At 41.1% G+C, this 14,275-nt stretch overlaps 2 protein-coding genes across 2 annotated transcripts in view; both read right to left on the minus strand.

Annotated features, from left to right (window-relative positions):
• The window catches only part of LOC100491773 (cytochrome P450 2K1), a 36,922-nt gene extending 36,632 nt beyond the window's left edge, over positions 1 to 290 (minus strand). Inside the window, exon 1 of the mRNA XM_031903032.1 lies at positions 64 to 290. Within this exon, the coding sequence (XP_031758892.1) occupies positions 64 to 240 (177 nt within the window). The 5' untranslated portion in view covers positions 241 to 290. The remainder of the gene's footprint in view (positions 1 to 63) is intronic.
• A 5,983-nt stretch (positions 291 to 6,273) lies between these two features.
• LOC100495200 (cytochrome P450 2K1) lies at positions 6,274 to 12,928 on the minus strand. Its single transcript, XM_004914966.3, has 9 exons — positions 12,707 to 12,928; positions 11,940 to 12,102; positions 10,772 to 10,921; positions 10,282 to 10,442; positions 9,267 to 9,440; positions 8,863 to 9,010; positions 8,104 to 8,288; positions 7,184 to 7,325; positions 6,274 to 7,085 (listed from the first exon to the last, which is right to left on the minus strand). The coding sequence occupies exons 1-9, from the start codon at positions 12,881 to 12,883 to the stop codon at positions 6,904 to 6,906; spliced, it is 1,482 nt and encodes a 493-aa protein (XP_004915023.2). The 5' UTR covers positions 12,884 to 12,928; the 3' UTR covers positions 6,274 to 6,903.
• Positions 12,929 to 14,275: the final 1,347 nt, after the last annotated feature.

A 14,275-nucleotide genomic window follows, 5' to 3' on the forward strand; every position in this document is an offset into this window, starting at 1 on the left:
CACAATGTGTTGGCCATTGTGGATCACCCATAATTATTTTTAGCTAGTTAGCACTTTACTTACCTCTATGTAAGTCCGTTGAGGCTTTTTTAAGTCAATACTGAATACATTTCCAACCAGGGGCCAGCCTTTGGGTCCAGGGGGAAAATTGTTCAAAGCTTTTCTCTTCCAGTTGCTTAAAATATAAAGAACCGTCACCACTAGGACTAAATAAGTTGCCAAGGAAAATGTAAAATCCATGTTCGCAGAGAATCTAAAACTAAAAAGCTCAGGATGGATCCCGGAGTTAAATGTCAATTGGGATAAAGTTTTTATAAAGGATTATTTATGTTGCTGCAACCTGTAATCTATTAGGCAATAGTACAAATAACCGAGTGCAAATGGGACAGAATCCAGATCTTGTTGCTAATATAATAGGTGTGTGCTTGGCAAACCCCATGGTAACATCTTGACATGAGCATCGTCGGATCTTGACCCACCTTTCTCCTAGCCCAAACCCCCTTTAACCCTTTTACTTACCAATCCCAAAAAACACACCAATTCTTGGGATAAAATGGCCGCAGAACATTTATTAATAACAACAACGTTTTAATTTAAAACATATCATAAAGAACAAATAAGATACAAAACATCTCATAAACAGAACACAAATGTTTGTATAACAAACAACCAACTTTTGAATAACCATAAACCGTAACAAGCCAATAACTGCACTGCGCAACTGGCGCCGCCAGCTGCCCTTCTAGCCCGGAACCACCTACCCAACAAAACTCACCTCCTGATCCACTTTCTTACCCCTGAGGTTAAACTCCCTTCCTAACTCAACCATTGTTTTCCCCCAACTCAATCACCCCGCCAACAACGTCTCGCTGCCACCACCTCTATAGGGAGGGAAGGTGGGCGTTTTACTATGCTGCCTAAAATGGATTGAGAAGCGGGAACGGTTTTCGGTATTTATACCTATACTACAAATCCTCCAATCACCTACAACTGGGAGTTGCTAAGTCTGCCCTACGGCTCCGTCATGCCCCTGCTTCCCTACATTTCACTACGGGTCATTGGGCTACTGTCTAAGTGGTGCAGAGAGGAGAGAAGCTCCTGTGATTTGATACTAATACAATAACTCCTGTTCAGGAATTTTCTTCCAAGTGGAACCCAGGCGATTGTGCATCGAGCCCTGAGTCTGTACACTCACTCCCTTCTGGGCAAGAGTAAACCCAGGGTCTCTCATCCCACTGATAATTGTCATCTGAGCCTGAGTCATGCTCAACTAGCCAGCTCTAACTATCTGTCACACCTACAGTATATCCTGATCTATCTAAACCTGGGCCTAGGTTCCATGGTGTGTCCCTCCTGCCTGCTCCACTGGGCATCTACACAAAATGGACCCAGAGCACATGTATACATATATATATATTATAGCACATCTAGTGGCCAAACTACAGAACTACACTAGTCATACTTTGGCCCAGGAATGGCAGTAGTGACATCACCACACATACACAAGTGTTTGTGAAGCCGCTGGGCCCCATTGCGCATGCGCACAATGCACATTTTATCCCTACACATGCATATGCTATATATATTTTTGCAGGACAGCTGGAAAATTGGGGGGAAGGTAGAAAACAGGGGGAAAATAGTAGTGTGATGGGAGACCGGGGTGGTGGGGGGGAGGGTTGACAGGTCTGGAAAGGGACTTACTTCCCTTCTAGAATAAGGACCCTGTTTAAGTGTCTAGGAGACTGCCACGGAAAAGGGACAGCCATTGTACCAGTCCCCTACTGAAAAGCACAAACAGGGACACTTTAACCTAAAGCAAGGTGGTGGCGTTTTAAATTCGCCATTTTATAGCCCAAAAAAACCTAAACCATTAAAGGACATGTAAACCCCCACAAAAAATGTAATCAGTGAAATATTTAAATACCTGTCAGGCTACTGGGCATGCTCAGTTCTTTTCAGCTCAGATTCCCAAACACGCCCTCTAGTCTAGCAGCCAATGAAGAGATGGCACTGCTGGTTTCCATAGAAACTCTGCTCTAGCCGTGCCCTCTGCTGGAGAAACATGTTTCATTCGAAATGGTGAAATGGGTGAAAGCTTCTATTTGTTATAGGAAAATGTGGATATATGTAGTACAAATAATGCTTTTTGGGTGGGTGACATGTGCTTAGCCTTTATACATGGTAGGAAAATGTGGGGCTTACATGTCCTTTACCAAAAAAAACCCAAAAAATGTACATTTTTGGAATGACAGAACCAGTTAAGAAGCGCTAGCAGTGTTTGATGACGGAGTTGTCCTCATCATTTAGTGACATATTGATTTTTTTTTCCCCACAATTTGTTTTTTTATTTGTGCAAAAATACAATTTTGTTGCAGAAAATACCCCATCATTTTGTTCCATTTATTATGCACCATGACAAATCCGAAAGGAAAAATATCCCATCTAAAGGCTGTTGAGATCATGTAGAAGCCAATGGCAGCTGTCCTTTTTACAACTTTGCTTTATGGCTATAAAGGTTTTCAGTAGTGATGGGTGAAATGTTTCGCCAGGCATGGATTCGCGGCGAATTTCCGCATTTCTCCATTGGCGGATTGTTTCTCGAAACGGATGAAAAAATCCACTGCGGAAAAATTAGCCGCACGTCCAAAAATTGTCGCCGGCGTCAAAAAAGAATAGTCGCGGGCGTCTAAAGAATAGGCGTGCGACAAAATAGCAGCCGCGGGTGACAAAATAATAGCCGCGGGCGACGAAACAATAGCCGTGGGTGACAAAACAATAGCCGCGGGCGACAATTTTTTTTGCCGCGCAACATTTTGCCGTTTCGCGAATTTTTCGCCGTTTCACAGATCTTTTGAAAGATTCACAAATTTCTCGGCGAAGCGAAACGGAACAGATTCGCTCATCACTAGTTTTCAGGTTTTTCTTACACTTTCATTTGTGCAACAATATAAAAGAGTCGCCTTTTTGTGCATCTTTTTTCATTCATGCTTTTTCAATCCTTTTATCTTCTAATGCAATGATTAGACATTTGTGGTTTTTGTGGAAATGAGTTTAGTCATGGTTTCCAAAAACTGTAAAACCACGAAAAAATTCAAATGTTGATAGCACTATGGCGCCTGAAATGCATGACATCATATAAAGAAGTAAAAAAGTGACTGTAGTGTTTAATGTGAACTGTTAGATCCTATCCAACGGTAATGGTGGCTTCTCTCTATAGGAAACTGGCTGGTTTATCTGGAATAGTGAAAAGGGAATTTTTTTCGCCAGACATGGACTCACAGCAAATTTCCGCATTTCGCCATTGGAGAAGTGTTTTGTGAAACTTCCGTGAAAATTTTCCCATGGAAAAATTGGTCGAGCAGAATTTTTTTCATGCGTCAAATTGGGCGTGGGCACAGAAAAAAAAGGGCGTGGTCGTGTCAAATTGGGCATGGTCGTGTCAAAAAAGTGTGGGCGACAAAAAAAAATTAGTTTCACAAATTTTTTGCCCTTTCGCAAATGTTGTGCCGAAGAGAAATGGGAAAGATTCGCTCATCACTAGTTATTAAGCCAAAATGATCAAAATATTGATATACTGCGGATATTAATTCCTCACTTTACTGAACCCCCAGACATTTTAAAAATACTAAATTGGACCTATGGCCACTTTCTGTTGGAACTCTATATATTTTATTAGCCAGTTTATAAATCCAAGCTTTCTTCAATAAAAACCTTTCATAGTCCTGCTAGTCCTGCCTCTGACCTGGTCATGGTATTCATAGTGCCAGAGGCCACCTCACTCAGGGGCACCTTCGGTGGTTGTGCCCTGCAAGCTACCAGGGTGGCTAAAACATACTTCCGGTAACATTTTCTAATTGGGCCAGTGTGGTTAGTGGAGTACCGCAGGGGTCAGTCCTTGGTCCTTTGCTTTGTAACTTGTTTATTAATGACCTGGAGGTGGGCATAGACAGTACTGTTTCTATTTTTGCTGATGACACTAAATTGTGCAAAACTATAAGTTCCATGCAGGATGTGCCGCTTTGCAGAGCGATTTGACAAAATTGGAAAACTGGGCAGCAAACTGGAAAATGAGGTTCAATGTTGATAAGTGCAAAGTTATGCATTTTGGTAGGAATAATATAAATGCGAACTATCTACTGAATGGGAGTGTGTTGGGGGGATCCTTAATGGAGAAGGATCTAGGGGTTTTTGTAGATCACAAGTTGTCCAATTCCAGGCAGTGTCATTCTGTGGCTACTACAGCAAATAAAGTGCTGTCTTGTATAAAAAAGGGCATTGACTCAAGGGATGGAACATAATTTTGCCCCTTTATAGGTCCCTGGTAAGGCCTCACCTTGAGTATGGGGGCAGTTTTGGGCTCCAGTCCTTAAGAAGGATATTAATGAGCTGGAGAGAGTGCAGAGACTGCAACTAAACTGGTAAAGGGGATGGAAGGGTTAAACTATGAGGTGAGACTGTCGAGGTTGGGGTTGTTTTCTCTGGAAAAGAGGCACTTGCGAGGGGACATGATTACTCTGTACAAGTACATTGGAGGGGATTATAGGCAGTTGGGGGATGTTCTTTTTTCCCATAAAAACAATCAGCGCACCAGAGGTCACCCCTTTAGATTAGAGGAACAGAGCTTCCATTTGAAGCAGCGTAGGTGGTTTTTCACGGTGAGGGCAGTGAGGTTATGGAATGCCCTTCCTAGTGATGGGGTAATGGCAGATTCTGTTAATGCCTATAAGAGGGGCCTGGATGAGTTTTTGAACAAGCAGAATATCCAAGGCTATTGTGATACTAATATCTACAGTTAGTATTACTGGTTGTATATATATAGTTTATGTATGTGAGTGTATAGATTGGTTAGTATAGGTTGTGTGTGCTGGGTTTACTCGGATGGGTTGAACTTGATGGACAATGGTCTTTTTTCAACCCTATGTAACTATGTAACTATGTAACTAAAAGAGCCAAAATTCTGACTTTTAAACTTCGAGTTCTGGCTCTTCTAAGTGTAGAGAGTGCTCTCCCATGACACACTTGGCCACCTCAGGGTGTAACGCCCGGTATCCCAAAACCCACAACTAATGCCAAGGTTCCTGTCAGAGCCAATAACAGCCGCCTTTCACGTCAGTAGGATCTCTCTGCTACTCGGATGCTGCCAGGTCTTAAAGTAAGAAAACCAAAGCAGAAATTGTGGGCAGACAAGGGAAGTGGAGTGCGCCACAGGGGTAATGGGGAAGCGCCAAAAGTAACCAAGTAAACAGGCCGAAGTCAATAACACAAACTAATTGCACCCAGGAACTATATGGATTAGATGTACGTTGGGCGATGAGAAATGGGATAAGGTGCCTTTAAATATCGACAATGACATCCTGTGGTACCTCAAATTAAACTAGACGACTGAGAAGCAGAGAGAAGCTGCAGGCATGGCCGCCGGAATCCTTGAGTGAATGTTGTCAGGAACTGGGTCTTGTTTAGCTATAGAAGAAATCAGCTGGAAGAGCTGAACACTCATAGGAGAATAATAATGAGTATGAGGAGGCACAGTCACCACAACAATAGACCAACTGATAGTATATAGACATAAACAGAATTATATGTAATTGCTAACTCTGTGTACAGCACAGGCCAAAGTCTATGGACATTCTGTCTGGAACGTTTCCTAACAGCTTTGTCGGTTGGCTGCACTTCTCGAAGCCTTTCTTGTATGGGTTCTGATTACATTAGATTCCTTTGTCTTGGAACGAGGTAAATGTAAATTTGTCATTTATTGACATTTTAAAATAAATTTACATTATTTAGCTTTAAATAAAACTCAAATACATGCACCTATAGAAAGTGCTGCCTTGACTGCTTGGGAACTGGAACACCATCCCCCAAAAATAGTTGAAACATTAAAATATAATAGTTTAGCCATCATCATTCATTTATACAGCTTATTTATACAATTACAAGGATAGGATTCTTGGGGCGTAGGGTTTTCCCTAGATAAGGGGTCTTTCCATAATTTGGATCTCTATAGCTACAGACTGAGTATTCACCCCTTCTGAACATGAGCTCAATGAACAGGGCTTATGCTGAACATACTTTTTGCCTATGTTTTAATCAAGAAATATATATGGTTTCTGTTTTTTCTGACACTGAACAAGAGTATGAAGCCAGTTTCACTTCCTGTCACTTCCTGTCACTTCCTGTAATAGTGATCATACATCTCTGTTTTTTTACACCACTCTTTACCACATCGGCATCAACTCTTTACAGTGAGTGGCATAAAAAAAACACACCATTATGTTACGATATAAATTTGCCGTTTATTTTACATCATTGTGCATCATATTTTACATCATTTGAATCATTTTATTATATAATCATTATTTTCTAAAAGTTGGTAAATGGGTCCTTTTTTAAAGGAAAACTATACCTTCTGAGTGAATAAGTAACCAGCAGATAGTAAGCAGCCTGTTAAAAAATCTTACAAAACTCTAATATATATATATATCAGTAAATATTGCCCTTTTATATCATTTCCCTTTAGCCACCATTTTGTGATGGGTTGTGTGCTCCCTCAGAGATCAGCTGACAGGAAGTGATGCAGCACTAACTGTAACAGGAAGTAGTGTGGGAGTAAAAGACATAACTTAGTCAATTAATTGTCTTATGTGACCTACCATGTATGTGTGCCCTTAAGTTGTTTGTTGCACCATGAATCATATGATCCCAGTGGGCGGCTCTTAGTACTTAAAATGGCAGTTTTCTGTATAGGATTACCCAATGGCACCTACTACTAAAAAATTATATTTTTATGAAAATAGTTGATATAGATGAAGCAGGGTTTTACATTTGAGCTGTTTATGCAATATATTATTATATATATATTGTTTGGGGGGATAGTTTTCCTTTAAGATAATGAATTTTGATCTTTCAGGCGCGGGGAATGGCACAGATCATGCCCTCCAGTGGCACGCTTGTGAATCCCACATCTGAAGATAAATTAATGTTGGTGACACCGGGCGGTGGGTGGAAGGAGAATTTCTGTAGAAGGCTTGTGAAGAATATGAACAGCTCCATTCTTGCCAATATCTCTCCTGGGCAAGCTCTGCGGCCTGTAAACCCAACAAAAAGCCCATTGAGCTTGAATGCCACACTGGCCGGATATCTAAAGACTGATAACTATACACTGTGATATGAATATTCTCAATACCTGCTGAAAATGGCATAAAGGCTTCTTTCTTCAGAAAATTCCCCTCGGAATCAAGGAAATGATTTGGGTTGAACTCTTCGGGTGCATCAAACTGGGTCTTGTCTTTCAGAACAGAAGACAGCAATGGGATGATATAGGTGCCCTAAATATAGATTTAGAAACAGCTGATTAACTTCTTCTAAAAATCTCCATTTTGTGTAGAGGTATTGGAATTAAGTCATCGCCTCTGAAAAAGGGGAGGGGCTGTGAGTAGGCTCTATGGCCAGGAAGTAGGAAGTAGGGAATGTAATTGTGCAGTTCAAGGAAAAAGCTAGTGAGATAAATGTTACTAAAGATCTGGATTAAATAGAACTAATAATGGTCAAAAGTAGTTTAAGACACAAATATTAAGCTCAGAGAAACTTGGAGTGTTACCAGAGACCTGCCTTTGCCTCCCCTCCTTGAGTGAATGCTGTCATGGGAGACCAGCCAATCAGCAGAGCAATGGGAAGGGAGCAAGATAGCAGCTCCCAGTAGGTATCAGAATAGTACTCAATAGTAAGAAATCCAAGTCCGGCTTGGGACTCCTCCAGTTACTTGGGAGTAGGAGAAACAATAGGTTAGCTGAAAGCAGTTCTAATGTGTAGCGCTGGTTGAAAGCTCAGACTCAGGCACACTTTACTGCTGCGCTGCAAGTTGGAGTGATATCCCACCCCCCCTCACCCCCATGCAGCCGATCAGCAGAACAATGGGAATGGAGCAAGATAGCAGCTCCCAGTAGGTATCAGAATAGCACTCAATAGTAAGAAATTCAAGTCCGGCTTGGAACTCCTTGAATATAAATGCTCCACAAAAGTACAATGTTAGTTCTTTTATAGATGTTGTCAAACGTTACCATTGGTCTTGTACTGCAATAGAATAATATCCCATATAAAACTTACTTTTGGAATAAAATATCCTTTGAAGTGCACATCTCTGGTTGTCTCGTGTGGTACACCGAGTGGCAGTATATCAGAAAATCTTAAAATTTCATGTATAACAGCATTTGTGAAGGGCATTTGTGTGCGGTGACTGTAGGTGGGGTGCGCCGATCCAATTACTCTTGATATCTCATCATGGACCTTTTCTTTATAAGGGAATTAAGGCAGTTAAGTGGTGTTCTGAGTATATTGTCCCATACACTTCAATTTATTAAGTGCAACTTAACACTTTACCCCACATTTTGTCATTCTCTTTTTCTCTCTGTCATCCTTTGACTATTAAGACTATAAGAGACTATTAAGTCTCTGGATGTTTTCTCCTACCCACAATCATCACTTTCCTCTCCTGAATCTTTTCCCCCTTTTACCAATGCACTATTCCCAGGAAGAACTAATATGTCCCTACAACTGTACAAAGATATTTGTAAGCCCCAAAATGGTCAATTCCACTCAAAATCTCAAACTTGATGATCTTCTCAAAGAACGTTCACAAAGGACATGGAACAAGTACATCAAATGTATAAAATTCTGATGTTCAGTAAAACATTTATTTGTTATGTGAGTATGTGCCACTAGTGATCCATTCTGAGGATACCAAAGAGGCTTTCCATACGATCAGTAGATCTACTCAATTCATTGGCTCTGACAACAGAGAACAGGGCACCAAACTAGGTGGTAGGACCATTATACCTATTACAAAGATATCTCTTTTAAAATTACCCTGAATATCTGGATACTTTATCATCAAAAGCAGAGCCCATCGGAGGGCGGTAGATGTCGTTTCCATTCCTGCTGAAAACAAGTTCCTTACAAGTCTGACCAAGTTTTCATTATGAAAGTATGAGTATGTCTCCGGGTGTTTTGCTTCCTGTAAAATAATATTACATTTAGAAAAAAAAAAAGAAAAAGTGTATATCAAACAAAAATTTTTTTTAGAAAAAACCTTGCAACTAATCAGTGATATCATTTTAGGCTGGGATTTTTATAAATAAAAGGATGACAAAACATGGAATGGATGCCTATAAATGAGGCCCAGGACTGTCAAATGTGCATGCATGGCATCAATAGAACTCTATAATTGTGTTCATGGATAGTAGTTTCTTTGAGCAGCCAATGTTATTCACCTCTTTTTGTCGTGCCAGAAACGCGTCAATGAAACTCCTCTGATCATGTATATCTAAATGTTTTTGATGTTCCACAAATGTTCTCCTAACAAATGCATAGAGTTCTTTGATATTCTTCTCAATTGTTTTGTGGCAACCGGGTAGAAATCCAAGGGCAGGAAACATATTATAAATCTAAATACAGAGGGGGGAAAACACATCGACATCCATTTTAATTAAAGAATACATGTTCTCTCTGCCTCTGCTGCAGTTACAAGTAGGCTATCAATAACACCAATGGAAATAATCAAAGTTACTTACCCTATCCAGTTCATGGCACTCTGTTCCATAACTATTGGGTAGGATTAGGATTGTTAAAGAGTAAAAACCTAATTTATGTAACGATTATTATGGCACAAGGAACCTCCCACATATTGGCTTCCCTGTCCCTAACCACTGGGCCAGGATGGCAGCTGGAAAGTTCCTGATGAATTTGAGATTATTTCCTGACTTCCATGATGTTTCTACAAAATCCCAACTACTTTATTGGCTGTTTAGGGCCAATACAGCTCAGTCCTTCCTTTTAAGCCTTTCAGTTTAATCATTTCTGGGCTTGAGCATTGCTGTTGTTTTAGTACTGAGATTTGTCCCTGGCCGTTGCTTCTCCTGGCTTTTGCCCTACCTTGTCCTGGCTGATTCTATTTGATCCTGCTTTGGTCTTGTCTCCATTCCTGCTTCTCCACCTGCCCCAGTCTGTCTTGTTTCTCCATTTACTTCATCCTTCTTTTCTATGTCTAGCTTCTAATTTGTTTGGTCTGCTCCTTGCTTCCTATCCATTTCTTTTGGATTTCCCCTCAAATCACCTAAACCTGGTAGAAGTTAGGCAGGCATGTGAATGGATAAGAAGTAGGATATTAGATAATGAACATTGAGTTACTGTGAGTGGAGCTATTTATTGAATGAGCAGTGAAGATGTTATTTTGCACATTAATCTAAAAGAAATAAACTACTATACCAAATTATAAACGAATATTACCGTAACCATGGGAGATCCAAGAAGTTTAACATATTCACTGTTCAAATTAACAAGTCTAAGAAATACTGGGTCTTCATACTCCATGCGATGTCCAAGTAATATTGCCACAATGATGTTGGCCACTGATGTAATTAATATGGTGGAGTCATCAAATGGCTTCCCTGGAAACAAAAACAACACTGACCAACATATATAGAGAAAGCCGTCCAATTGTCATAAATATCATTATTCTACATATGACCCTTTATCTGAATTAATTGTTATCTTGTATAAATTGGTGCCTTAGCCACATGGAGTCTTGGAAGGTTCCAAAAGAGCTATAAATCACATTATTAAGTCAGATTATTTCCCTGATGTCAAAGGAGGGACTTTAGAAATAGGCAAATCAATAAAAGAATCTTTTGATTGGTTACTATTACTAAACTTCCTTCTGTTTGGAGCCTTTTTCACATATTCCATATACAATTTTGACATTTAATTCATACAACACCTTTAAAAGATGCAAAATATTGAACCAGGTAACTGCATTCATGGGCAATTGTCTCTTCTATGGTGCTCTTGCCCATCCCAAAGTCTTTCAGGGTCGTGATAGTAAATCTCCTCATCGCTTTCCAGTTTTCTCCATTTGAAAATATCATCCCTAAAATGAATTTCAGGTTTCAAATACAATATATAAAGAATACAATATGAAATAAGAAACGTTCAATTAAAACAATAGAACAGTTCATAAAAATTCAACTGTTTGGTCAAATTTCCTATTAGATTGTGAACAATAGATTTAGTCAACATAGTTTTTATTTTTGTTTCTACCGCTATAGGTTTATGGTGCATTTAATTATAAAACTTTACAGTTTTTAAAACCCTGGAAGGTGAGAGCCCTGAAGAAGGGACAAAGAATAACCCTGAACTGTTTGTGAACTGACATGTTTATGTTGGGAAGAATTGGCCCTAAATAAACCTGTGTTTCGCCTGAAGAAGTCGTGTCCCTGTCTCTTATGCTCCAGATCCTCTGCATGCCTGCCTACAATTACTAATTCCCCCCAAAATTATGTGTACAGACAGTCAGCATGTCACAGTACTTAGAAGACCAGTCTGAGGCTCAAGTGTGGAGACCAGTAGGGCTAGTACCCCATAGTGTCACCTGTAAAGTAACACCAAAGAGACTGTGTAAGATTGAGCAGATATTATTGACTATTAGTTTTAAGAACCACTGGCACCCAAGTTATTGATAGATTTGTCCTGTGTGTGGTTAGCCAGTCCTTTTGGGAGTTGTGACTAGCCAAGTTTGAGGTGGGTAAGAACCAGCAAGGTTCCAAGGAGAGGTCCCATTACACTGGGAATATGCCTTCCCTGATCTTGTCATCTGATTTTGCTCTTCCCCCTTGCTCTTGTTCTACTCGTCCGGCTTCTGCCTTTCTTTTCTCTGTCCAGCCAATGGCTTATCCACTGATTCGACTGGTCTTCTGCTTGTCCCGACCTTGGCCCATATTCTGTTGTTCTCACGTTTGGCCAGTATTTTTACTTTGCTCACTTTCTGCTTGCTTTACCAAGAATATCATTCTTTAAAATTGTATTTTAACACAATATGACAATTTGTGCTGCTCACAAGAACTAAGAGTCACAATATAGACAATATACAGTGATGGAAAGGAACTTACCCAGACCCTTTTCTAAATTCTTGTTGACTGGAATAGATGCTCTGCCCCCAAACTCCTCAGCGTGGGTAACAAGAGCATCTTTAACCGTTTCATATCCAACCAAAATCACCATTTTCTTCCTGCCCATCTGCACACTGAACACTGGGCCATATTTTTTCGACAGCTTGAAAATAAAAATGAGAGCAGGTTTAAGTGACTTGTTGCAGTGAGTTAGGGAGTTAAATAAGCACGTGTGTGTGTTTGGCAATGTAAGACCGAACGAGCTCTGCAACATATTAACAATTGCATAATATTACACGTTGTACTCACATGGGAATGCTTGAAAACAAAACAAACATCAGGGTGGCTGCCTGCCAAGCTGGATACCCATTACAGCAGCATCAGGGGAAAGCAGACAAATGTAATACACCACTTTCCTGGGACTTTTGCCCAAGGAAATTACCACTCATCACTAGTGATGGGTGAATCTGTCCCGGTTTGCTTTGCAGTGAAATTCACGAATCTAAATGGCAAAAAAATGCCCTTTCTAATATAGTCAAGGCTCCTTCTCTTAAAGAAATGCCCTAACTGAATGGAGCAGGCAGTGTTCCATTTAACGCTCATTCCGCAGGTCTCTGTGCTCCAAAATGTGGATATTTGCACAATACTACATGCAGTGGTCAGAATGCAAAAAAAATAAATAGTAATGCCCAGTTGCACTTTGCACAATGTGTTGGCCAGTGTGAATCACCCCTAATGTTTTTTTAGCTAGTTAGTATTTTACTTACCTCTATGTAAGTCCGTTGAGGCTTTTTTAAGTCAATACTGAATACATTTCCAACCAGGGGCCAGCCTTTGGGTCCAGGGGGAAAATTGTTCAAAGTATTTCTCTTCCAGTTGCTTAAAATATAAAGAACCGTCACCACTAGGACTAAATAAGTTGCCAAGGAAAATGTAAAATCCATGTTCGCAGAGAATCTAAATCTGAAGAGCTCAGGATGGATCCCGGAGTTAAATGCCAATTGGGACAAAGTTTTAATCAATGATTATTTGTGTTACTGCAATCTGTAATCCATTAGGCAATAGTACAAGGAACCGAGTGCAAATGGGCCAGAATCCAGATCCTGTTGCCAATATAATAGGTGTGTGCTTGGCCAACCCCATGGTAACATTTGTCTAAGTGGTGCAGAGATGAGAGAAGCTCCTGGGATTTGCTACTAATACAATAACCCCTGTTCAGAATTTTCTTCCAAGTGGAACCCAGGCAATTGTGCATTGAGCCCTGAGTCTGTACACTCGCTCCCTTCCGGGCAACAGTAAACCCAGGATCTCTAATGCCACTGATAATCATCATTGGAGCCAAAAAAACTGCTCAACTAGACTATCTGTCACACCTACAATATATCCTGATCTATCTAAACCTAAGCCTGGGCCTAAGTTCCATGGTGTGTCCCTCCTGCCTGCTCCACTGGGCATCTACACAAAATGGACCCTTTTTTAACCCAGGAAAGGCAGAACCCAGAAGTGACATCACCACACATACACAAGTGTTTCTGAAGCCGCTGGGCCCCATTGCGCACATGCACAATGCACATTTTATCCCTACACGTGCATATGCAAAAATCAGCATGCAGGGCTTTATCTCCTTACTACTCATTGAGAGCCTTTTCCTGTTGGGCAACTCACGGTACTCGCGCCAAGTGTCTCCTTCTAAGTGATCTCCCCGGTACTCACGCCAGGAGGCACCCCCTCTTGAGGTCCTTCCCGGTACTCACGCTAGAAGCCTCACCACAGGCGACCCACTTCGGTACTCTCGCCTAAGCCCCCTCAGATCCAGCCTCCTGGACTAGCGGTGACCTTGTCCACCTACCTAGCCACTTGTGGCCCTGCACTCCAGCAGATGTAACGCTGGGAGGTCTTAACCTCACTACCACTCCTGGAGGGGCAATGTTCGCCCATTCTAAACTCCTCTTGTCCTACATGTCACTCCTAGAGCGACCTATTACAGAACTGCTATCTCTTAACTATACCTGGGGTACTCCTGCCTGGAGCAGTCCCCAAAATGTCTGCCTAGCAGCACATGGCTGCAACCCCTTATATGGGTCTATGCACCACCCTGTGGCCATAACCCGAACTACAGGTATACTCCCTGTTAACTATTTAGCACCCAGTCATCCCAGTGTCCCTGTTACCCAGCACCACCCTGTGGCCTGTCCTAGGGGTGTCTGTCCTAAGGACCCATTTTTGGTAAACCCCTGGGGCCAAACGATCGGATTACATTTGCGGCCATGGGCAATCGGTTCGGGGACCTCATCAACGAGCCGATGTGGTCCCCGATCCGACTGGATTTTCTAACC

This window comes from Xenopus tropicalis, chromosome 5, assembly GCF_000004195.4.
Source record: "Xenopus tropicalis strain Nigerian chromosome 5, UCB_Xtro_10.0, whole genome shotgun sequence".
Taxonomy (NCBI): Eukaryota; Metazoa; Chordata; class Amphibia; order Anura; family Pipidae; genus Xenopus; species Xenopus tropicalis.